At 29.9% G+C, this 26,520-nt stretch overlaps 1 protein-coding gene across 1 annotated transcript; it reads left to right on the forward strand.

Annotated features, from left to right (window-relative positions):
• The first annotated feature begins 186 nt into the window (after nt 1–186).
• On the forward strand, nt 187–22,927 carry LOC132949332 (EF-hand domain-containing protein D2 homolog). The gene is made up of 4 exons (XM_061020174.1): nt 187–792; nt 19,465–19,612; nt 22,012–22,146; nt 22,266–22,927. Exons 1-4 carry the CDS (start codon nt 578–580, stop codon nt 22,395–22,397), a joined length of 630 nt encoding a protein of 209 aa, XP_060876157.1. The 5' UTR covers nt 187–577; the 3' UTR covers nt 22,398–22,927.
• The last annotated feature ends 3,593 nt before the right edge of the window (nt 22,928–26,520 follow it).

The raw sequence follows: 26,520 nt of genomic DNA on the forward strand, positions 1-26,520 counted from the left end.
TTGCAATTGTTCGAAATTTGACTAGTGTATGAACGGCGGGGGCGGCAGCAGAGGGCGCAGAAGAAAACCGTATCGACTGAGCGCACGGGACGCCGCCGCCACGATGCGCGCACGCGCACAAAAATCGCCGCACAGTATCCGACCGCGCAAAAACGACCACGACGGGGCGAGCGAGAGCCGAGAGGCGGACCACTACCACACACACGACCGGCGACCGGGCCGCCGAGTGCCGATAAAATAAAACAATTTACACGGCGCACGCTCAGCGCAATACTCCGCGAACGACTGTCGGACGTTCAACACCGTGACTGTGCGTATTACGTCTGTTACGATCTTACGATAATTATTACGATTTTAATCGCACAATAGGTGTCAATTAAAACATATCGATCCGTTAATTTGCATTGCGTTTCGTGATCTTCGCCAATATTACACTTGCGTGGTGCCTAAGACATTACGTAATACGCCGCTCAGTTCGCCCTGCAGCAGGGGTTTACGGGACGACCGACAGACCTTAATTCTAGCTTTCCATCGCCGTAATCTCCGTAACTCGTTCATATAGGATTCGGCGACCGCGATGGACAACGTTTCGGTATCGTCGGGGTCCTCGTCCGCTGACGGCGACGAACTGTCGGCCGTGCTCAATCGCCGGCAGAAGATCAACGAGGCGCTGGAGGACGGAAAACCGGTGCCACCACAGTTCAACAGGCGGCCATCCACTAAAAACGTGTTCCTCGAGTTCAAGGAGTTCTCGCGTAAGCAGATCAACGAATACGAGGCGACATTCAAAAAGTGAGTTCTTATTTCGTCGTAGGATAGTAACTTATTGGTGCCCGTAATTGAAGACGAGTGTACGACGATGTCCTGCACTGTACGCGTAGGTATAATCCTAGCCAGTTGTAGGTAGGTATAGGTGCTCGAATGTACATAATACCTACACGCATTTAAATACTGCGCAATCATAATATTAAAATTATTATTATACATTGATGTGTTGTACAAGTAGACTATTGGGTCGAGGGCGTGTTACTCTCCCCGTCCTCTACACCCCTCGCCGGTAAAGGGTTGTGGTGATAACGATTATATTATGTATTTTTATTATTCGCCTTCGACGCCCGCAAATGTTGACGGTTGCAAAAGTCCGCGATTATTATGTTCATTACGTACGAATATTTGTTGTTATTTATTAAATACAATATAATTTATCCCGCACTGTTCGTATCGGGTTCACCCCTTCACCGAATCGAGATAGTCATTATTAGTCATTATTCAATACCTACGTTATCGCCTTTACGATTGCGGTGCGTCGTCGAACGTTTGAAAATAACTTTAGAACGGTTTTCCGAAACAGTTGCCGAAAGCTGATTACCGCTATAGTCTTTTCTAAACTATAAACCAAAATTGACGTTATAGCATAATGTCTTATATTCTTCTCATAACATTGTTTTAGCATGATTATTGTTAATATTCGTGACTTCTTTACTCGCAGTTCGCTCAGTCACACATGATACAAACCAATAGTAATTATTTATACTTCGACAACACGATCGGTGTATGTACAATCATTACAAATTACGATGTAGTATGTACGTAGGTAGTTACTGAAACAATATAATCACGTATGAGTATGTAGAGCTACCTATGGTTATATCAAATTAAATTTTTCGCAGTGCGTCCGAAAAGGTCATGGGTCTTTATATTTTACACAATATTTGAACACATTGTAATTTTGAAATAAGTATGTATTAATAAAGAACCCATATTTTATTTTAGGAATTAGTAGGTATAGGTAAATAGTAACAAAAAACAATAATATACTATATTATTATAGTAGGCATATCGGTATTTATATAGGTTCCTACCTATACAATTATCTATACAGTTTGTTTTTTCGCGCGTATTTTTTTATGACTCATCTACCGCGTATAATTATTATATATTATATTCTTACATTTTTATTTCCTCGGAATTTATGAAATCACTAGGTAATTTAAAATAATTATATACGTTTGTTAATCATCTTTCATGAGCTATTTATATGTGTGATGTACATTAAATTTCCATAGCTATTATCTAGTATAGCATAAAAGTGTTAATGAATAATAAATATGAGATATACCTAGGTACCTCTCGTTAGGTACGTTTAAAATTTAATTAGCGACGGTTTTTAATTAACTTTTTGAAATATAAGAAAATAAAATATCTGTTAATAATATGTGTTAAGTATGTAACATAATCAGCGTTAGTTACACTGTAAATTGAAGGAAAATTTAAAGTAGGTAATCTCAACAGTTTTTTGAAAAATTGCGTTTATGATAGATTTAAAATAAAATAATAGTCACAGTGTTAATAAAATATACAAATTATAAATGTCCATAGTAAATTAGTACTTACTGATTTTAACCATTTGCATTTTACAATATTATCTTATATTATTTTCCTTCTTAATAACTGTTGTTCAATTACTTTGCATAATATTTGTATACGTGGAAAAAACAAGAGACTCGAGTATTTGATGCAATAAATTGACTCAACGGTGGTAACAATTTCTAATGAAAGAAATCATTATTATTATTTAATGTTTTCTTTATGAAATGTGTCTTATCAACTTATCTCTTCTATTGGTTGCTGTAGCTTAGACTAAACGGCTTTAGTTTTAAAGTTTGCATTTTTTCTATTTTACAAACATATTGTGCTTACACAGTTACACACATTTGAAAATTTTACGTTGTACACTTTTTACCTTCATTTATAAAACTATTTTAAAGTGATAAATTTAACACTTAAACTTGATTATAATTTTGTTTATCAAAAATGTTAACAACTATTTCGGCTGATGGTGAACATGGACGGATGTTCAAATTAATTAAAAAGTGAATGTTTTGTCTGTTTACATCAGAACAAATTATTTTTTCAACAGTTTCACTATGCGTACGTCATACGTATTATAATAATATATTCAAACGTGAAATCTACAGAGGACATAAAAATAATTTATAAATTAAATTTTATAAAAATAGGTATTTTCGATAAAGAATAAATAAAAATTTGAAAGAGTGAAAATAGTGATACTTATAATACCTATATAATAATTTAGCCGAACCAACGTGTTTCTGCGTTTAATTTTGTAAGATGTTTTCGATTATTTTATCAATACAAATTACAATATTACCTATATCGTTATTTAAAATAATATATATTTCTCCTACTTATGGCTATCGCAGCACGACTATCGTGGTTTTTTTTCTGTCTAGCTTCTCCGCTATAGACGCGCACGCCGCGTAGTTATCTCTCATAATGTCAATGCCTATGTATATACCTACTCGTTTTTTTTAACTCAAATTATAGTGTATATGTATATTGTATATATTACGACATTACGTCCACCGTGAATGGTTCTCCTCTATAGTTAGTTGGTGTATCACTATATAGGTAATATTGTACAAAAGACTTTACTCGGTAATTATTTCGATCATTAACCAATGCGTTAACCGACATTACCGCTAATTGAACGTTAATATAACCAAAGTCATCGGTCTGTAATGAAAAAAAGAAAAAAAAAACGGTACCTATGAAACGTTATTTTATTTGTTGTTTATAAATAATACATTAATGTACCTATCGAGAATAACTACCTATACGTATTTCGTTCGGGGTTATTGGACTCGTAAACGTTCTATATAATATAATATTATGTCATTTACTCATGTGTGCAGGTATATGGTCTTTATGACAGTAGTATTGGAAATATTTTAAACCTTGTAGGGAAATCGTGCACGTCTGCAAGTATCGATCCAAAAACTACCAATAATAATAAAAAAAATAAAGTACTGAAATAACATCATCTCCTGCACCAGGTTTCAGCCTCATTATAATCACACAAGTTCCACTATACTCGTATATCGATACGCCTTCGCAAATCGCAATCGTCGTCACCAACGCGGCACACGTTACATTGTTATTATAACATTAATACGTATTGCGTTTTATTTTTGAAACTCGCAAGAATAATATAATGTTATACATTTTACACGCGCACACGTGGCGTATACTACAACAATGCTTGTTATGAGATTTTTTTTTTGTTTAACTCCAGCGGAGATAAATATATATAGTGAGAGGCTTCGTATGATAACGCCTCGTGTAGACTTGTGTTTCGCTTCGGCTATATATAATGGACCGTCCGGATCGTGCATATAGCATGGGGGATCGACATCGTGTACATTGATATATATGTACATACTACATAGTACATAATATGTATACAGAACCGTGCTGGGGGGGGGGGGCGGCATACGTATTATATTATACATTTATAATACGCATATAATATAATATTATATTGTACCCGGACATTGTGTTCGGCAAGTACCTACAACAAATACGAATGTTATGATATGAATATAATATGATATATTATACTTACACCAAAAATACCCATCTTTTCATCCGGTGAAAATTGTTTGACGTTTCTAAATGTATAACCATCATGGCTGGTGGTGGACGACGTCGTGTTTTATTAGAGGTACAAAGTTAGTCGATAAGACTAAAGTGACTACGATATAACTATATGAGTATAATATAGATTATATGACTACACCGATAACATGCGTACCTATAGGCATGAGCGAGTAGATCACACGGCATATCTATGTCATATTATTTTATAAAAATAATGATATCCGATCTAACTATTCGAGTACACCTACACGAATGGTTTGTCGGTAATACAGCTATACTATAAGGTTAACTAAAATCAATATTAAAATTTAAAAAATGAATATATATTTATTTAAATACTAGCTGAATAAATTACTCGTCGCTGCTGGGTTACAGTAAAAAAAAATATGATTGTCGAATAATTTACCTATGTAATATATAAATAAATACGAAAAATTTATATATTGTTATAATAACGTGCCATTAATGTTTAGGAAAAACATAAAATGGAAAGTACCTAATATAATTTATAAGTTTCATTAACATTTATAAATATTAAATATACGCAAGACATTTTACGGGAAAACTGGAAATATTTCGACCAAAACGAGAAATATTGATAAAATAACGAAAATTCCAATGAATTTGTGTATTATTATTATTTATTAGTTTATTACTATAGAACTAATTTATAAACTACATATTATTATGTTTATTTTTTCTTATTTAGTATTATTTGTATTTTTAATTTTTCAAAAGATCTAACTCTGGACATGGCCACATAAAGTTGACCATGACTAAATACAGGTTGGGGTAAATACAACCCTACTATATATCCAATGTTTGACCCTATACTTTGTTTATTGTTACAGCAAAATTCTTATCGGAAATTGAAGTTTAGTAAATGAAAAGGGAAGAGTAGAATTTGACGGGGTCAAATCAATTCTAGGCAATAAAACACGATGGCTAGTTCTTTGACCAGTTATGGATTCTAAGTCTAAAGAATGGTCGTACATATTTCGTCTAATAAATCTTGTACCATTCATTAAATTGGACACTACATTTAAATTTCTCAAGAGTATTACGATACTTCCTTGCTGTAGTACCAAACTGTGGGGAGATAAACCAAATGGTTAGGTTAGTAAATGTAAATAAATAAATAAATAAATATTAACTATCTACAAATTATGTAGGAAATAAAAAATGGTCACAGTCTTTTTACACTGTGTTTAAACTTAAAAACGTTTTTTCTTGCCTTGGCAACATACCTATTAACAATTGCATTATTTATTTCATCACAATTTTCATTTTTAGGTGCAAGAATAGCAAATTGTGAAAAAATAGACACATTTTCTAAATTAAAAATAATATCTCCAAAGTCCAAATACGTCTTTTATTATATTACTTGATAATAACAATGGTTTTATTTCAATTGAATATTCGTCCTTGCCAGGATATATTTGTGGGTATTCGCTACACGAAATGACTTTATTGGAAATAGTGTTTTTATTAGAAAAAATGCCGCAGACGACGACGATGCAGCAGTACTGCTGTAGACGTAGGAGTAGTGGGGATTGCAAAGGTGTGTGCGCATGCAAGCGCGTCGTTACGCAATTACACGGAAAACTAAATATTTCTAAAAACTATTTAATTGGTACATTTTTGGACTTTTCTCATTATATGGCTCATCTGCACACTGAGAACTTGCGTTTTTTTTAAAAAAAAAACATCAAAATCGGTCTACTAGAATTTTAGATTTAGCTGTCCAAAGAAATCGCCTCACGTTTTAATAATATATTATACAGATGCAACTACATAACCTATAAAAAAACACAGGACATTATAGTTTCAATTAAATATAATATAATTTAAATTGTCCTGTTTTTGTTTGTGAACTTTCAATAGTATGTAGTATGGAGACTGGAGAGAGTGTTAAAATGTTTTTGAAGCATTAAACTCATTAATCAGTGTTTTACATGCTTCATAGGCCATAGTTGAAAAGCTTGAGCTTCTGATAATATAATACGAAACATATTTTGGGAGCTATATTTCCAAGCCCATCCCGATTTCTACTTATAGTAAGTTGGTCCAACATTCTGTTTATCTATATTTTAAACACTTTGCTATAAATTATGACTAAATTACTAATTATTAATTAATAACTCGTTCAAAGTTAGATTTTTATACAACTGAAATTCTCAAAAAGGTGTTATTTTTAAAAAGTACTTCGGGAACAGAGCACTTATAAATTTTACTTATTTTAAATAATAATAATAGCTGGTTTAAGGTCATTATATCGTTTCGGAGTCAAAAAAATTTTATAGATTATAATTCACGTCATTATGATATGCGTGATTTACGTAGGTAATACTAGCTTTAAGCTATACAATGTATATTAGATAGGTATATTGGCATTTGGCACGTCAAGTGTGAGTGAAAATCAGTGTGTCGAAAGGTCAATATTATTATATTATCGTATATTCGTGTCGGAAAAATCAATATCGTTTTTCGTTTTGGTATACTTACAAAGTTACAAAATATTCAAATATTCAAGGCAAACTCATAATTATGAATACCTAAATATAGTTTATCATATGTGTGAAGTCCCCCCCACCACGACCAATTTATTTAGAAATTATGTTTTGATCTTATAAATAATTAAAAAATATTTGCAAATTGGTTTTTAGAATTTGCAAATCATTTTCCAGTATCATATTAAAAAAAAAAAAACAGGGAATGGACAAATTCACGCAGCCGAACTTATATTATATGCAGCTAGTGATTTAAAAATGGTACTTACCAACATTTTGCAACATTGGTTTTCAAAATTTGAAAATCATTGCCCCCCCCCCCCCCTAAGCCCCCATTTTACGATTATGGTGTTTTTGTTAACAAAATAGGTTAACAAACTAAATGTTTTTATTATCTAAAATATTATGTATAACACTATTGTCTATTTTCGTTGTCGTCTAACGTTTAAAAAGTCGTATACTTTCGTATAAAAATGTAAATGCATAGCTAGACGTCATTAGTTTTTCCAAATAATAATATTATATGCGTACCTAACGTGTAGAGCGGGTTTTATAATTTAAAATTGTAATATAATATTATGTATAAATATTAAATATAGTATGCACCTAAGTCGCTCGTATAGTTGAGATTAGATCTCTCTCATACGGAAGCATGACGCGTCAGATGTATTTACTAGGTATATTATAATATTATAATAATCGTTGTCCATCGATTTTTGATAAATCATACATATATGGCTTATATATAATATTATATGTATTATAATTTATATTACATATTATTATGACTGTTCTGCAAAACGAAACGTGCAACTTCAATTTTCGCGCATGTAGGTCGACGTTTTGGCGTAAACACGAAATCCAATAGTAATTTCATAATATTATATAATATTTATACGTATTAAAAAGTTTCGGTCGATAAGCCCGCAGTATTGTATATATATATATCAATTATATACAATATAGATAGAGTTCCCCATATGATGCCAGGGCGTAGATGTATGAACTATCTATATTAAATTATAATATATATAATCCACATTGTGTATAAATGTATATAACTATAAGTATAATATTTATTATGTGTATAGTGGATTTGGTGCGCGTCCAATACAATACTGCGTCATCGAACCATGCGATATCCGTTAAACTCGAAAGGGTGCTTTTTAACTTACGATACAGTCGTAACGTTATAGGTACTTATTATAATTATATACATAATATTATATTATCTATTATTCATTATAATGCGTGCATTGATGTTCGGGTTTACCTTGATCATTAGTTAACCACTCAAATACAAAATATGATTAATCGCACACATGACACACACGTTCGACAATATATAGATATAGATAATATATAATAATGTTTTACATTTAATATGCACGTGTATCTAAACTAAATGACGTCATGGTCGCTATTCAGCTGCCCTTCTTCTCTTGTTAAGATATTTGTATACGAATACAATATTAAAATGTAACATAACAAGCAATATTATATATTATGTAAATATTATTCAAACTTGAACTACAGTTCAAGTTGAACTTAAAACAACTATAAAAAAAATTGTGTTTATATATTTTTTTAGATTTTTTGGTTACAGTCATGAACTACTTATACATGGAACCTCATTTTACATTTTTAATCTTTAGCTATAAAAATTTAACATTTTATACATTTTTAACTACAAAATAATTTGTAAATTTACAATTATAAATAAAAATCTTACCTAAGTATTTTTAAATTTTAATATTTTTTAACTGATAGTGTAACAGTTTTGACCTACTTAATGCACCAAACATCGGAAAAGATACTGAAGTTTAAAATCGAAGTATTATATCGACTATGCATCGCGTACACAGATACACACAAAAAAAAAGCCGGTAAGTGGATGTCGCTCTGCTGTACAGTATGTTACAAGTTGGTCAATGTATAATGGATTGTATTTAACTTGAATTCAATGATATAATATCATATTGTATAAAAAAAGCGATTCTGAGCGGAGACGGTTTGTCAGTGTCTGGTCTGGATATTTTATATTGTCATTATTTATTATATCCTGTAAGTTGAATTAATATTATAATATTATTTTTTTATTCGTTTCTATGGTGATAAACAAAGCGTTAGAAATTAGAATCCCATTTTTAGTGGTTTTTCGTAATTTGTCGGTAGTTTTTCCCGTGTTATTAAATAACTATATAGAAAATCGAAAAATGACCTCTCTAAAGTACCATCTTGATACAATTTTCTAAAAGATGAGGTACTATATGTTGAAATCAAAGCACTCCTTCTGGTAGAAATTTTGTATACAGGATAAAAAAAAATAAAAAAATAAACACCATTGTAAAACCACTAGCTTCCTCGCTCAACTCATAATCTAAAACACACACAATATCGTAAAACCAATATATTCATCAATCCGCTCAGTATCTAAAATGATAAATCACAACACTATAGAACGTATAATATTAACAGTTTTTACTTTTTATTTTTTGTCTGCTGGCCGGATAAAATTAGTCTAACGGCCGCAATTTGGTTAATAGGATAAACCATCTATTGAGGTTTAAGTCGGAAATATATCAAAAACAAATTATCCAAATCAAATGTGACGAAAGTAAAATTTGTATTTGAAAGTATTGTTCTAATTTTATTTTATTTTATGAATAAATATAAATGCTTTAAATAAATTGGCAATGATATTGTTTAAAATTTAAATAGGTACATATTTAATACTATATCTAGTGTATACAATTACAGATTTTCTTAAATATATTATATATATTGTTCAATTATTGCACAACTACTTATATTATTTTAAAGTTTGTCTGTACATTTATTATAAGATTTTTTTAAATTATAAATTCAAATTTGAAAATAATTTTTTTTTTTTTATTCATTTAAGTAATTTACAATCTATACAAAATTATGTACAATTTATCATTTATATATTACCTATATAGGCTATAAATTAAAATTCATTAAATTTAATTTGTCCTACTTAAAATTTAGGCAAATCTTTAATTTGTATAATTGTATAGGTAATAGGTAATATATATATTGTTGTTGTGGATTATAATCAATAGTATTTATGAATACTTTTATATATTATTTTGAATACATTTATATCTACTCATTCAAAAAATAAGGTAAAATTAAATTTATGTAGAACAAGTTACAAATACTAATTTAAATTTGATCGTACTTAACTAGGACATTTTATTTTTTTGCATATCTTTTTGTGGTATGTATAGGTACTTTTACCAGATAACATGTTTAGATTTACTATTTATCGTTTGTAAAATCCCAATCTACAATAATCATTCGGAATTTTAAGTATACTTATTAGTTATAACTAATTTTTATAAAATTTAGAATTTATAAAGATAGTCGGATATTTGGATATCACCGGTCAATTTTAAGTTTAACCGGTATTTGACTTTTACTGTAACATAATATTATACCCATACAAATTATTAATAATTAGTGGCGTACATGATATACTACTCGCGGGGCACAAGCTCTAAGGTAAGCATAGGATTATGAATCGTATGTTAAAATACAATAATATTGTGTGAGCGTGTAACGTGAAGGAAACTATGAAATTTAATTATTATAATATACCGTATTGGCGTATTCATATTTTTTCGTTTTCGCGCTTCCTCGTTAATTCACGCCTGCAGCGAGTATGTATGTGCGAGTTAGTGAGTGAGTGTGTGTATATCGTTTATGTTGTTGTCGAACGCAAGTGTACACTTCTATATTATATAATAACATAATATTATTGTATGTGGCGAAAACACCGCTGCCACGAACAATAGGTGAAAGGAAAAACAATGGCCATTAAAAAATTCGATTCTGTAAAATTTACACTCACGTCTTTGGAAACTGTTTTCCTGGTGTGCGTGTGAAATGGTTCGGGACGAAAGCCGTCAGTTCATAATATGTACCCTAACTATAATATGAATATATTATTATTACGTACCTATGCGCGGATTTCGCATTTTCGCGGTCAACGCGTTTAATACGTCGAAAATCATTCTGCATAGTGCATAGTTTTACGGACTGCGGACCCATCGCAATATAATATAAATCCTACCGATTCTTTATTTAATCTAAACAACTCTATTGACCTTCAAATCCGTTAAAAAAAAAAAAAAACACTGACCCGACGTCCCGATGACCCGTTCTGACTCAAGTATCACTGTTGTCCCATTCCCCATTAACATAATATTATACTGGTTAAAATACAGTATAACTTATTGTATATACGTAACAATATAAATTATTCTGCTTAATATTATTATGATATGTATTTTTTCGACTCCGCGTCATATATCTATTTGTTTTGAATGAAAATAGGTATCTCGGGAAATATTTTACTCTTCGATAATAATCATTCAATTGCTAATATCAAAACATCTGCAGGATATCTACCTGAGCTAGGCTACCTTCATAGTAACTATAATTATTACGTATACATAATAAGATTAAGATAACAATATGCCGTGTGCCCGTGTCGTACGTCCTACCGTGGGTATACTGCTTCAGCTGATCTCTTGCGCAAACACGTGGGTTTATATTGTATGTATTTTGCGTACGGCGTATAATATAAAATATTGTGTTTAATAACCTCCGCGGAATTACGAATATTCTGTAATCTCTGTACATTGTTATCATGTGAACACTATGCACACATTTTTGCGTTAAAACGAACAAATGAAGGGAAATTGAAGGTTAACTTGGAAACAAAACGTTATTATTGCAATTAATTTCACCGCTGAAAGTTAATTTCCTGTTAATTGTGTTTTCGTTTAAGCATACAAACACGGAAATTTATGCTAATGTCTGTATACCCACGTAATATTGTAGTATACTTGTTAGACTACAAAATACACTTATTCTAGAGGACGAACCTTATTTTCAGTTTCACGTGTAGGTCTTACAAAAACATCTTATCGAAACGTAATAGAGCCGCGCCACTGCTATATACGTGCATACCAGTTATGCATTTTTGTTTCATTATCAATTAAATAACATATAATTTCTATATTATATATCAGTAATATGTATAGGTGTGTGCACGAATGTGTATTATGTGTCCGAATTGCTCAATATTTTCCTGTGGCCTCTTATAAATGCTGTACGAGTGGGATATGCATAATAATCGTAGTACCTACAGTAAAAACTGCATAATATTTCCAAGAGTCTTCTATAGATTTTTATCAGAATACGATGTGTATTCACTACGATTACATATAGTAGGTATACTGTATACAGTCGTATATATAATACCACAGTCCACTGTCCACATACACACCCAAACCCATTTTAAAATCCTACGACATAATTATACAACAATATAAAAAAAAAAAATTTTATACGTTATAATATATTATACTTCTAACATAATTCAAATAAAATATTATATATACTAATAGGAAATTTCAATTATTTTATCGGTCGACACATTTCATTTATATCATTATACGGGATATATTTACATAGAATTTTGCCCACAACTTGTGCCGTATACAATTTCCTTGCTGAAGAATACGTCATAAAGGTAATTATACGGATGCGAATCGGTTAGGTTAGGTTAGGTAGTGTTTCTTTATAGTTTATTCATATCCTATATGTGTAATATATTCTAGACAGGATGAAACTCATCGTACAAATTTTGATTCTGAAACGTCATGATACGTCAGAATTAAGATCTATTAAATAATTTACAGTAGAAAAGAAGAGTTCTGAATTGAAAAACAGAAGTTTGTATGTACATAGACACTTTTTAAGTATCACAAAAAATCTCAAAAATTTCAAAATATAGTCTTTAAGTGCATTTAAAATTTCCAAAAAATCAGATTTTGAATAACTGCATTGTTTAAGAAAAAAGGGGTGAATATGCTTGACGAATCACCCTGTACATAACATATAGGTAAATTAAAATATAGAAGTTTAGAACCGAACACAATTGTCAATAATATTATTTAACTGTTGTGTTCAAACGCGACAAATATAAAAAATAGTCCGAATAGATAGTAACTATTGAAACTTCTAACAAGTACGTAATCAATTTAGTGTATTTATTTTATCTACTGCAGTGTGCGTTTTTAAAAGTCTAAAAATCGATGTTAGTCATTACTCATTACCTAATTATAATAATGACAACGGTCAGATGATACCATTATATGTAATTAAATTTAATGTCTACTACTAAGTAGGTACTAATTATATTATAACTTTATAGTAGTATAGTATACTGTTAACTACATTTTTGACTTACATAAAAATCGAGAGAGCAACTAGGTAAGACAATAAGACATTGTATATTTGTATGTTTTGGTAATTGGTTCTAAGGTTAGATTTCTTGTATAGTATATTATGTCAGCGCACTGTTTGTTTCTCTCTCTAGCCCACGCTCAACAAGAACAAAACGCATTCATACAAAATCATTTATTTTTTATGTTTATATTTTTGAGCAGCGTATGATTTATTGATTTGTCTAAATATTGTTACAAAATAATTTAATATACGTTAAAAATAGGTCAAAATAAAGTCAAATAATAATTACAACTACAAAACCGTACGAAACTATACGAAACCTCAAAAATATTATTCTCTATAATTTTTTTAATGGCCAACGGGTGATTCTACTCTAAGATTACTTAAAAATTTATAAAAGACGATTTTACGTGAAAGCATTTAAACTGTGTTGCGCGTGGACCTGAGAGAAAAAAAATAAAGCGCGGACATTCACTTAATTTAAAACTGTTCTACTAACTTTTCTATGCTTTAATTAAAAAATAAATTTCCGTACATGATTCATATTATGATAAAATAAATAGTTTCTATCATATAATAATAATAATAACACTAAAAAACAATTTTACAAGATGATAAAGTTTTGATGGTTACTGTGTGATTAAGCAATAAGCTTTAATATTTATAAATTATAATAATATATACCTAGTCGATTTATGTTTTTATTACACAATATGTCTCACACTGCACTGTAAATTTTTTAAAATTAAAATGCATTAAAACGTTGACGCACACTGCACACTTTGATACTGTATATCATATTTTCTTATAGGTATTTAAAACTACAATGTCTAAACCAAAATATGCAGTAAATAATTTATTATAAGCTCGGTAAACCTATATACTTGCAAGCTGCAGCCTTCCATATGTTCATATATATTTTATCTTAAATTATTGTTTTTACTTTAGCAAATCTATACGTGATTTATATGCAAACATAATAATATATATATATGAATGCCAAATAGTATTATACATACACACTAACTTAAGAGGACGCTACACAGATATTTGTTGCTCCGTCGTACAAGTACAAAACATAGAAAATGTACGCTCAGCCGATCACGTTTAGCTCCGTTAGTTTAAAAATTAGAGTGAATCGACCTACTGTGAAACTTGATGGTAAGTACATTATCTGTGCTTGTATGTGAGTCTTTTACGATAGTTCAATTTTTTAGCAAGTTATGAGTGTATAATATAGCGTAAATTAAAAATACTCCTAAATCACTTAAAAACTGAATTGTCGTATCAAAACACAAAAACATAGATAATGTTTTTATTATCAAGTTTCATAATAGCTCGATTCATTCTAATTTTTAAGCTAACGGAGTTAAACGTGATCTTTTGAGTGTAAATTTACCATGTTACGGACTTGTATAAGACGGAGACAACAAATATCCGTGTAACGTCCTCTTAATAGATAAAAAAAACTGGTGCACAATTATTATTTATGTGTAATATCAAAGATAGGCTATAATAAGTAAATACATGTTAGTATTATTTAAAAATAAAATTAATAATTAATTAATTAATAAACGTATACAAATATAATTTGGTTTGACAAAGAAACATTTTTTGCTTAAATAAACAACAAAATATTATTGAACATAAACAAAACTTATTCAAATTCCAAACATTTAGACTTCATAATATGAATATTATGTATACAATCAGGTAGCCGTTAACTTATCTTTGTTGCCGCAAAACAATAAATAATTATGTATACCTAGTTGATTTATATATATGGCCTATTATAAGCTCAAAGCTGTATTTTTAGTTTATCTCTTATACAAAATGTATACTATTATAGGTAATAGGTTTAGGTACTATATTATAAATATATATAATATTTTATATTATAATATAGGATTAATAAATATACTAACTTAATAGTTTAATTCTGCTAAATATCTGATGTAATTTTAATTTTTTAGTTTGAAATCATAGTGATCAAATATCATATAGCTTAAAATGTACATATGACGTATTCAGTGATTTTTATTTTATCGTTTGGTACCTATAATGATTAAAAACAAGTGATAATAATTTATTAAGGCATTTAAAAATTTTGAATGCATCTATTTATCAGAATGTATACAGACATGTTCTATATTTATTATTTATCTTAAAATTATCAATTTTCTTTTCTTATAATAAATGATGTTGTCCATCAGCTATTGTTTTTTTTCATCGTCAGCGTTGGCGCGTGACTGATTAAAATTAAAAACCGATAAAAATATAAAATACTATAATACAAATTTAATACGTATATGTCATCAAATACTTTTATCATTGCAACAATGCCGTCTGAAGTTGGATACTTATACCGAGAAAATGTATTTTTAACGGTAAAACTACGAATAATCGTTTAAAAGAAAAAAACGTAACCATAACAATTATTGATATCCCAAGGCCCAAGGTTACCATTTATACTCTTGGATAAAGAAAAAACCCTGTTGTGACAATATACAAGAAGTAGAAAGTACCCGTACTGCGTACATTATTTTCTTCATTTTTTTTTATTTCGTAAAACAATAAGAAAACAATAAGTTGCGAAAAAAATATTGAATTAAGTTAGATTATTGAGTACCTTCCGGTCTTTAAAAAATGCATTAGTAGTTGGACGAACGCATGTTTTTATTTAAGACTTAGTAGACGAACTGATTCCCTCGAAATTTGAGCGCTTTTATATACCAACATGTATGTATAACATTAACGAGGTATATCCGTATATCGTATTATGTAGTTTCCTGGTGTCTTCCGTTTGTGGTCATGGATGCCTATAGGTTTCTATTTATTTATATTTTTTAACCACGGGTGGATGTGCTCTTGAAAGCCGAGACGGCGAGACGTAAATCCTATATATAGTATGTTATACTATATAAAATAATATGTTATGTATTACAATCGTACGCACACCTGTGATCATAACAATATAATATCATATACACGCACATTTCAGTTTTCGGTGTCGGATTTGTCGGAACACACATACTTACGTACCACCAAACATTACTATTTGTTCGCTCGCATGTCATAATATATGGGTAAATGTATTTTGAAGTGGGGGGGGGGGGGGATTTTATTTTTTGGTTTTTCAAAGCTCAAATCTGTGTTTAGATTGCAAAGGACGCTGTGTTTTTTTTTGCTTCTACTATAGCCTTTATAGTCGTATTATATAAATTGCAATACATACACACCTATATAATATTATAACATTTTAATTGCAGTAAAACACTGTGATATAAGAAATCAATGCACATTACTATGACCTATATTATAAATAATAATGCTGATAAATTATGATATTTATATTTTGATATGGTAATGGCATATTACTATATCAGGGAAATCGTTAATGTAGTTGCTAATTCACTATATTATAATAAATAATCATCTCGCTAGCAACTTTATGAGATCAAATGTATTTATAAATTATTATAGATTGGTAGACGTAGCTATCTATATACTAATAACTATTATTTATTAATTATTGGTGATTATAGTTATTGAAGTGTTTATTGTAATAACTAATAATACTAATAAAATAATAATAAATGCTGATAATAATATGCTAATTTCAATAACTGCACTGTAATGGTGTAGGTTAGGTATATAGGGTATAGTTAACCATATACCTACTATTACCTAGTATTTCAAAATGTTTATGTATGAATTACACTTTAATTGTCCGTAGGAATTAAACTACGTTATATAAGTACATTTGCATCTGCGATATACTCGGGATTTACACTTACTGTATATAGGCAGGTCCCTACAAAAAGATGAAGGCCACCTGCAATAGAAATTCATAGGGGTAGTACCATAGATCCTTGGTTCTTCTAAAATTATAGTAGTCTATATAATAAAGGTACTTAACTGAGCAATATAACTGCACATATTATATGTGCTAGAGCTTGATGACTATAGTCACTCGTATATTGGTATTTGGTTAATATATAATATATATTATATTTTATATAATATATGCATTGATCAATCTGTAATTATAGTGGCGTAGCACACTATTCTTAATAAACGTATTTTACAATTGATTTCAAAAACATTTAAACGACGTTGTTAATTAGACTATTTGTTGTATATTATATGTATACATACAATAGGGCAATAAAATACGCATTCGTCGAGAACTCGGACTAAGAAACCGACATCACGGTACCCGATTATGTACATCGAGAACCATAATTAAAATAAAATATAATTATAAACTGCCAAACCACCGGGTATACCTAATATATTATGCTTCAATATTTTGTGTACATATTTTTTTTTTATCTTTTACGGCCACTATCGATGTCGTGTGCAGTGGAGAGATTGTTTTTGGTGCAATGACCAGACTATCGGAGACGGACGAGATTATGTTAATATTGTTATATTTTTATTAATCGCGTATAAGTGTACAACGAGGTAATATAAATATAGTAATATACTGTAGAAATAATCGGTTTTAGCGACTGCACTGAGGTTTTAGACACTGGAAAAACGTGCAAACTATGTTCATATACTATAGTGTATATTGTCCCGAAAATCAACTGTCCCATTGTTTAAATATTGTGTTCATTGCACAGTTATTATAAGTTATAACGTCATTGTGATGTGTTTACGAAACAGATTTCACGACGATATAAAGACATTATCATAATCACGGTCCAAATGTTGTCATTGTCTTGGAATCGCGAGTGTAAAGATATAGTACAGGTGTATAAAATAGAAAATTGTAATAAAAAAAAACGTTTTCAAGGCAATATTATATATTTTGATAACGATACCAAAACGAGAAATAATAGCGTTACAATTTGCATTCCTGAAATAAATATGAATAATTCATTTTTAAATAAATACCTACCTATACTAATAATGACTATGTGCATAATAATATAAATAAATTGTTTACTTGGTATTTAAGAGGTATATAATATGATTTTTTAAACTATTATTGTCATTATTAATTTTCAGTAATATTTATTGATCAACAATGGTCGTACATGTATATATTTCGTTTGTTATTCATATTTGTTACGCAATCTACACCTGGTACCAGTTATGAATACTTATGATGACGGATTTTTCCGGTCCATTGCAAAAAGTCGTTATAACCGATTTCTATAGGTACACTGCTATGTACTCAAACACAATATGTAACCATAGACTGTATGACGGGCGTCTGATAGATACTACTTATATAAGTTATAGACAAGACGTTATTTACCATAGCCTTATATACTAGCCACTGCCCAATAGATAGGTATGCAGTTTTGTTATGTAAAAAAAAGTATATGAAAGTTTGGAAATCTTCTACGGGACATGCGAGTGTTTATAGTTATTAATAATTATTATATTATATCATGTCAAAAAATGAAAAATATTGCACTTTTGATTTTGACATCACATATAATATATCAATGCAATTAATTTTGAGAACGACAGATTTGACGAACACGTTTTACGTGTTTTATTAAATTATAGAAGCATTGCTCGGTTATTTGTAGTATAGTATTATTATTTTTATTTTGAAGATAATGGCGGTGCCTAAATATTGATCAAACACCCACGATACATTAGTTATTAATTGTATATATTTTTACTTCTAGGCATTTATGAAAAGGTTTGAAGACCTATCCATTTTAATGAGAAAATACATTAACTCTAAGTTCACAAATCGAACCAATTATCGTAAATGACCATTCTGTAACAAATTTTGTTGTTGATTTTTTCCCACTTGGTAACAATAAATAATACTTCTGATTTTCGGGTTTCTTGGTCACGACAATAATCGATTACAAAAGCAATTATAAAATCAATCGAAGTAATTATTAGACAAAGGTCTCTAAATAAATACAATTATCCGGATCTCCGTTATAACGAAAAATCACCGAATACGTCATGGCGTAATTTTACACAGATTAATCATTGGCGTAACTAGACCGCATTAATTGATGGGTGAAGAGGGCTTGGAAGAGTTGAAACAACAACAACAAAAAATGTCTACATTAATTTTTTTCTAGGAAGATGAAACTATCTTAAACTTATTTACTAATCAGTGTAAATGTCATCGATTGTTTAAATGTATTTTATACGTGTTGTAATAATATATACATTGCTACTATATTATATTGGTGTTAAAATACGTTTTTTAAACTTTGTTTAGATTCGATACTGGTAAAGATGGATACTTAGACTTGGGAGAGTTGAAACGGATGATGGAAAAGCTGGGTGTTCCGCAAACTCACCTGGCGCTCAAAGCCATGATCAAGGAAGTCGACGAAGACTGTGACGATAAAATAAGTTTTCGAGAAGTAGGTATCAATAATATAGAAATAATATTAAAATATAATATATATAGATTCTATATATTATATTATATATTTTTTTACTTATAGGTTACAATTTATTAATTTATATCTTTCATCACAAAAAAAAAATCATAGGCGTGTCTCGGTAGCTTATAATATTATCTTTAGAGTTTAGGTCGTATATTACATTATTATAGAGGCCAGTGAAATTTTTTTTTGAGTGGGTACTACCATCCACGTTAACATTTGGAGTAATTAAAAAAAATTAGAACTATAACTATAATAAAATATGATATATATATATAATAGGATACAATAAAATAATATGGATTTATTAAGAAATATAATATAGCCATATAGGTACTATGATATATTATATTGTTTATAATTATATACATCTCATATGAAATAAAGATGATTGCATGATATAGGTAGTATTATGTACCTTGTATCTATATTAAGTAGGTATATTATGGAGTGACAGAGTGTAATAAATGTATTTTATGTATTTGTAAAATATATTAAAGATGTAAACGATTCAAAATATTTAGAAAATATCATACCTAATTATTTGATAAAAGTTACAATGATATTCTATAAATGGATAAGGAACCTTAGCTGATCCGCTTGGAGGTAGGCACGGGCACTATGCTCATGCACAAAATACGTTACCCGCCGCGGGCATGTCTAAGTCTGCAGTAGTGAGGTATATCGTATATCCACAAAATAATAATCTAATACTGCCGAACACTCGACACGTTTTTATAATAATTATGTTATATAAAGGCTTCGATATGCGCATGAAAAATATACACAAAGAATTGGATACAACTCTAGCCACGCGAGAACGTTAATTTTTCTATTCTACAGTGACTATATAGTATATTACAGTCTATACTCACAATATATTATTATCATTATTATTCACTACGCTCTTATTATTACTTTAACGTTTTTGTCTGTATAAACTTTCCCATATTGTTATTTGTTTATATATATATACACCATTTTTTTTTCTTTCTGTTAACAATCTAATACGACGAAATAAGTATAGTGTTTTATTTGAAAGTAATAGTAAAAAAATCCACATTAAACATTCATAAACATTACCAATTGCATAATACTTTTATACGAATAGTTCATATCTATATAAATGCGTTTGTTATATTTTTGTGTATACATGTTGTACTTCTCTTCACTATGACACAACAACAATAATGATGTATCGTAGCAATCGTATACATAATGCGTAGCATATCTAGTATCTACGCCTACCCAGTTCCTACAACCTATACCTATCTAATAGATGCGGTATAATATGTGTATATAATATATTAGATTTAAGTGTTTATGACATTTGGACGTTTTTTAATACTTTCTCCGCGGACGCAACTTGGTTGAGTTTTTTTTGGATACAATTTATATTGTATTATGACGTATTCCGGAACATTTTAGATAATTATCTGACGAGGGTGGCAAAAAAATGAAAATGTTGGTCACTTGTACCTAATACCTTTCACTCGCTCTGCATATATCAATCTATATGGCGTGTATACACTACACGCGTTCAGCCTATTACCGGAACCACATCAATACAAACTTAAAATTTTTTATTTAGAATCGATAATAGTTCTGTTTACAAAACGCAGGCTGTAAAAGCACCGGTGCATCCTTAACCTAATTACCATAAAAAAATACGCGAAAATTCTTCGATTAATACAATCATTCACCGATACTGCATAATGGTCCTGCAAGTTTATGTAAATTACAATTTTAATATTTATCAATTAACACATTTTCAGAGATAAGACATGCAATAAGCGTATAATAATAAACGTGTGGCAAATATTTCAGAAAAGAACATTGTACCTACCTAAAATTTATATATTATATATATTTATCTGCGAGCTGATCTTGTTGAGACAATTCCATAACGTTGCGATTGTTTTGAGAGATTGTTTAGAGTCTTGCGTAATTACCATATTACAGTGGCGTATTTACGGGGGGGGGGATAATTGGGATAAATCCCCCCCCCCATAGGTTGTATATAATAAAAACTATATTTTGGAGTCCTAACTTTAAGGCCTCTATAGCTTTAAAAGCGGGGCTACTGGATAAAATCATATCCCCCCCTTTGACAAAAACCTAAATACGCCACTGCCATATTATAAACAGGGATGAATAATTTTAACGATATAATTGGGCGATGTATAGGTACAATGCAAATTAATGGTAACGTACAAAACCTTTTCTATTTCCACCAAAGTTTTGTATTAGACGAGCGATGTCGACGGTTATTTGATTACACAGCTTATAACCTACTTATTGCGCACGATGTTGTACATAATGTTTTTGTGTATCGATTAATGTGTCATAATTGCGTCGTGTTTGTTTGTGTACAGTTTTTGCTGATCTACCGCAAAGCGTACGACGGTTCGTTGCCCCTGGACTGCGGCCTCAACGAGCTGGCCCGACTGACGGAAATCAACGTTGACGAAGTCGGCGTGATCGGCGCCAAAGAGTTTTTCGAGGCCAAGGTATAATATTCTAACGATCGGTTTGTGTATACAATAAATACATTTGGTTATAAATTACTTATAATTGTTGTCATTGTTCGTTGTCGTTGTGCTAAAATGCGTTCCGGTCGTGTTCGCAGATCGAGTATCAAGGCATAGCGAACCGGTTCGAGTACGAACTACGACAGGAGATTGAAGAGAAGAAACGGTCGGAAGACGAGATGTCCAAACGGAAAATTGCGTTCAAGGAGAAGACTGCTATTTTTCAATAACTCCTTCGGGAAATACACTCCTCCCCGCCCGTTCAATTTCCTATTTAACTATACCCTCACGGCGACGATTGTGTATGATACCTAACCTATATATTATTATTATTATTATGTGTAATATATTTTTGATGTAAAGGTTTTACCTTAAAAATTAATTTTATAATCATCATTATTTATTATTTAAAAACTCACTATACCTACCTATATATTATAATTTATACATTAAGTAGGTGCATCGATTGTTCCCCGAAATCGTATAGGAAAATTGTTAATTTTTTTTTTATTATTATTTCTGTCGTAATATTATTGTATGATTTTGTTTTGTAAATGTCTCTTGATACGAGTTACGCCTATAACTGAATTTTAATAAAATGTAAAATATGTAATTATAACCTACAATAACCGGGTTGTTTTTAAAGCCCTAACGATATGCATATAGTAATTAGCAATAATAATAACTAATAATATGTGTTTTAAACAGCGTTCTTTGGTTTACCATGTGAATATAATATATAATGTACATTTACTGTTTACTGATTGTATATAAACAATAAATAGTAACTGCACCGCTAACTTCCAAGTACCGTATATGCTGTATACATTGCTATAAGCGGCTAAGCTGAGTGTAGTTTATATGCACAGCATTGCTATAAGTATTACCATAGAATTATATTATATATGTAAAAAAACTTTGTTATGGAGGTAACTGCAGGCCAATTTAATAAGAAAAAGATATGGAAATAAAAAAAATTATTTTTTGTAAATAGCATGTATATAGATATATTTGTCATATTATATACCTTAACATGCGGGGATGGGGCATTTGGCCGTGACCGTTTTGGCGTGATAAACTTGGACGACTCAAGAGAGTATAGAGCAGATCGGATGGCGATGGCGGGGGGGGGGGGATGACGTTTGAGTGATTTTGTGGGTACCCATTACTCTATAAATCACATTATTATAATTTACAAGTATAAGTTTTTGGGAATTTGGAGGGGGGGAGCGCCAACAATTTTTCGACCATATACTTGTTTTAGGTATACTACTGCAGAGAGTGGCGATTTTACAACGATTGAATGATGTGTTTTTATAATTAATTTTTATTAATTTTTGTGTCTGTGTATGCATATATTATAGTAGAAAAAACGCTTCGATCAATAATGTGGTTCTTGGTAGCAAATTGGTGCCTAGTTGGTACTTTCGGGAGGTAAAAAATTATCGGTATACTTTTCAAAAATATTTAGAAAAAACAAAAAATTATCTACTATAGTACTATCACGAAAAGTTGTAAATTATTTTGTACTTAAAAATCTATAAAATGTTCGATTTTAGTATTTAAGGCTTGACGATTTAATCCAATATAGGTTCCTTATAAGTAGTTATTTCTAAAACCTAAAAATTCTTAAAATTGTATAAGATCATTTATTTTGATAGACATATAAAGTTCAAATTTTGACGAAATTAGATAATCAAACGAAGAATAATTATTTTAGTCAATGTAATTTAAAAATAGTGGATACTATAGAAACATTTACGCATATTGTTATCTATTATCTGTACATATAAAAATGAATGTTTGTGTGTGTGTGAATGTGTGTCCTTTACGCATTCCTAAACCGTTCATCCGGATGCTATGAAATTTGGTACAGAGCTGATAGATTAGACCTCCGGAAAGAAGTAGGCCAATTTAAAAAGGATAAATTAGAGGTAGGTTCAACCCTGGGTGGGGCTCAAACAGGGATTTTGATATTTACGATGGAAATGTTTGTTTGTTGCTACTGGTTTTTATAATAATAATAATAATTAAGTGCTGCGGCACTTCTATATGTATTTTAAATTTTAATACAGAATGTCTCAACTTTGAACCACGGATTCGGTGGACCAATTTTTTTCATTGTTTTTTTTCTTATTTTTTATTTTTTAATTTTCTTCTTTGTCTATACGAATGTTAGGTTTTTTTTTTTATTCATCGGATTTTAGTACGGTTAGGTTACGATTTTGTATTAATTGATTGTATTAATCCACCTTAGGTTGAATCAAGTAAAAACGACAAACTTGGTATAACTTTGATACTTCAGAGTTAAATTATACATTTAACTCTATAAACGCACACGGGGTCCGTGATAATCATTTACACTAAAAATGGCATTGCTTCCACAGCGTGTTACACCCAAAAGGAGATGACCAATCAGAATTTTTTTCTGGACAGCGCCGGATAATTCAGCTATTATTTTATATTATACACATTGACATTTTAAATATAATATTAAGATTGATGAACCTATTGTGTATTCACACCGATCTACGGTAAATCGGTAACTATCGACTTAAAATTGAACACCAATAAGATATAATATCTTAATATTGTATAAGTCTTGATGTAAATATATATTATTATTTATTGTAATAATATTGACGATATAATTAATGGAATGTTTTTGGAAAAAATTAGTTCAACTTAAGGGTTCACTAATTCAGTGAAATAAATTACTATATTAGCGCTCTATATATAAATATATAATAAAATATATTTATTACTTTATGCTCATAGCCCGTCTCCGCGTCTCGGAATCATTTTTAGCATTCAATGATTTATCGTTGAATTCAAATTTAACACACCCATTACAGTGACTTAGTCAATGACGATGTACACTCGACACCTAATGTACGTACCTATAGCAAAACGATTACCTACTTTCACACTTTTTATTTACGTTTTTCCTATTATTCTTTGGTTGATTTGAGATCGAATTTTGTAGGTTTTTTATTATATAGTGATCGAAATCATATTATACAGTTATTCTAAATAATAAATCCAGTATCAAAGAAAATTGATCGTAAATTATTTTCATAGATAGTAAATGAATAATATTATGCAGTTAGATTATATTTTTGTTATTATTTATATTTCAGATTATCATGATTTGCCAGCGAATTCCTATGATGTCTTGTTTATAAATAAAATCTTATCGCGAACGAAATATTTTTGTCGAAATTTATTTATGTATTTGTTTGACAGTCTTCTCAGGTTTTGACGTTAAGTCGTTATCGCTATAAAGCTGAATGCAAAGTTCGTGTGCATTGTGCATACATCTAATAACGATTTTTCATTATAAACATAATAATTTGACACACAAACATGATTCAGAATCTACTAAAATTGAGACCAAATAGACCAATAACCTTCTCCAATCATAATAATTATTGAATGTGTGAAATAAACGATAGACTTATTTCAAGCAGCCATATCTAAATTTATTACAGCTATTGCAAATAAAATAAAATAAATATGTTCTTTTAACAAATAAAATATATTCAAAAAAATGTTTTTTAATAAGTAATTGAAATATTCGATGTGTTCTAAAAATTAAGAAAATTAAATTACTGACAGTGTTCGTTTTCAATATTACACAACTGCAGGCATGTTCTATAGATTAATGGAAATTCTCCTAAAACTAATATTTCATTATCATAACCATAATCATAAGCTATGACAATATCACGGTCTTAGAAGATATCTTCTAAAACCGTGGACAATATTTTAATATGGACCTACTGAAATCTAAAATATTATTTGTTTATTAAGCGCTTTGATAAATAAATGCTCCAAATTTTTATATTATAATATTAATATATTATAAATGAAATAAAACTGTGTTTCAAAATATGTTATCGCTGGAAGACCGTAAGGCAGGCGCGTTTACAGGGGGAGGTGTCGGGAGTTCCCCCACCCACCCGAAAATTAATAGTTGTGTAATTTAGTTATATATATGTATAGACTATGGATCCCCAAAAGTTTTTTCTGTGTACGCGCCTGCTGTAAGGCGTAAATTATACAATTATAATTATAATAATTATTATTGTACTCGAAAAACTACTTACATTATGAATTTATTGTTTCATTTTAGTGTAGGAACAAACATTAATATAATATCGTTTATAATAGAAAATATTTTTAATACATTTTTTGATTACTGTTGTCTGTTGTTAGTGTCGTATAAGATAACCTAATCACAATCACACAGATATGCTACAGGGACCGTTCTTCGTAAGCCTTACGTGTTTTATCAATCTTCGGAGCAACATCGCGGATTCGTAGGGTATAAAAAAGTAATTATTTCCTATG

This window comes from Metopolophium dirhodum, chromosome 7 (genome assembly GCF_019925205.1).
Source record: "Metopolophium dirhodum isolate CAU chromosome 7, ASM1992520v1, whole genome shotgun sequence".
Taxonomy (NCBI): Eukaryota; Metazoa; Arthropoda; class Insecta; order Hemiptera; family Aphididae; genus Metopolophium; species Metopolophium dirhodum.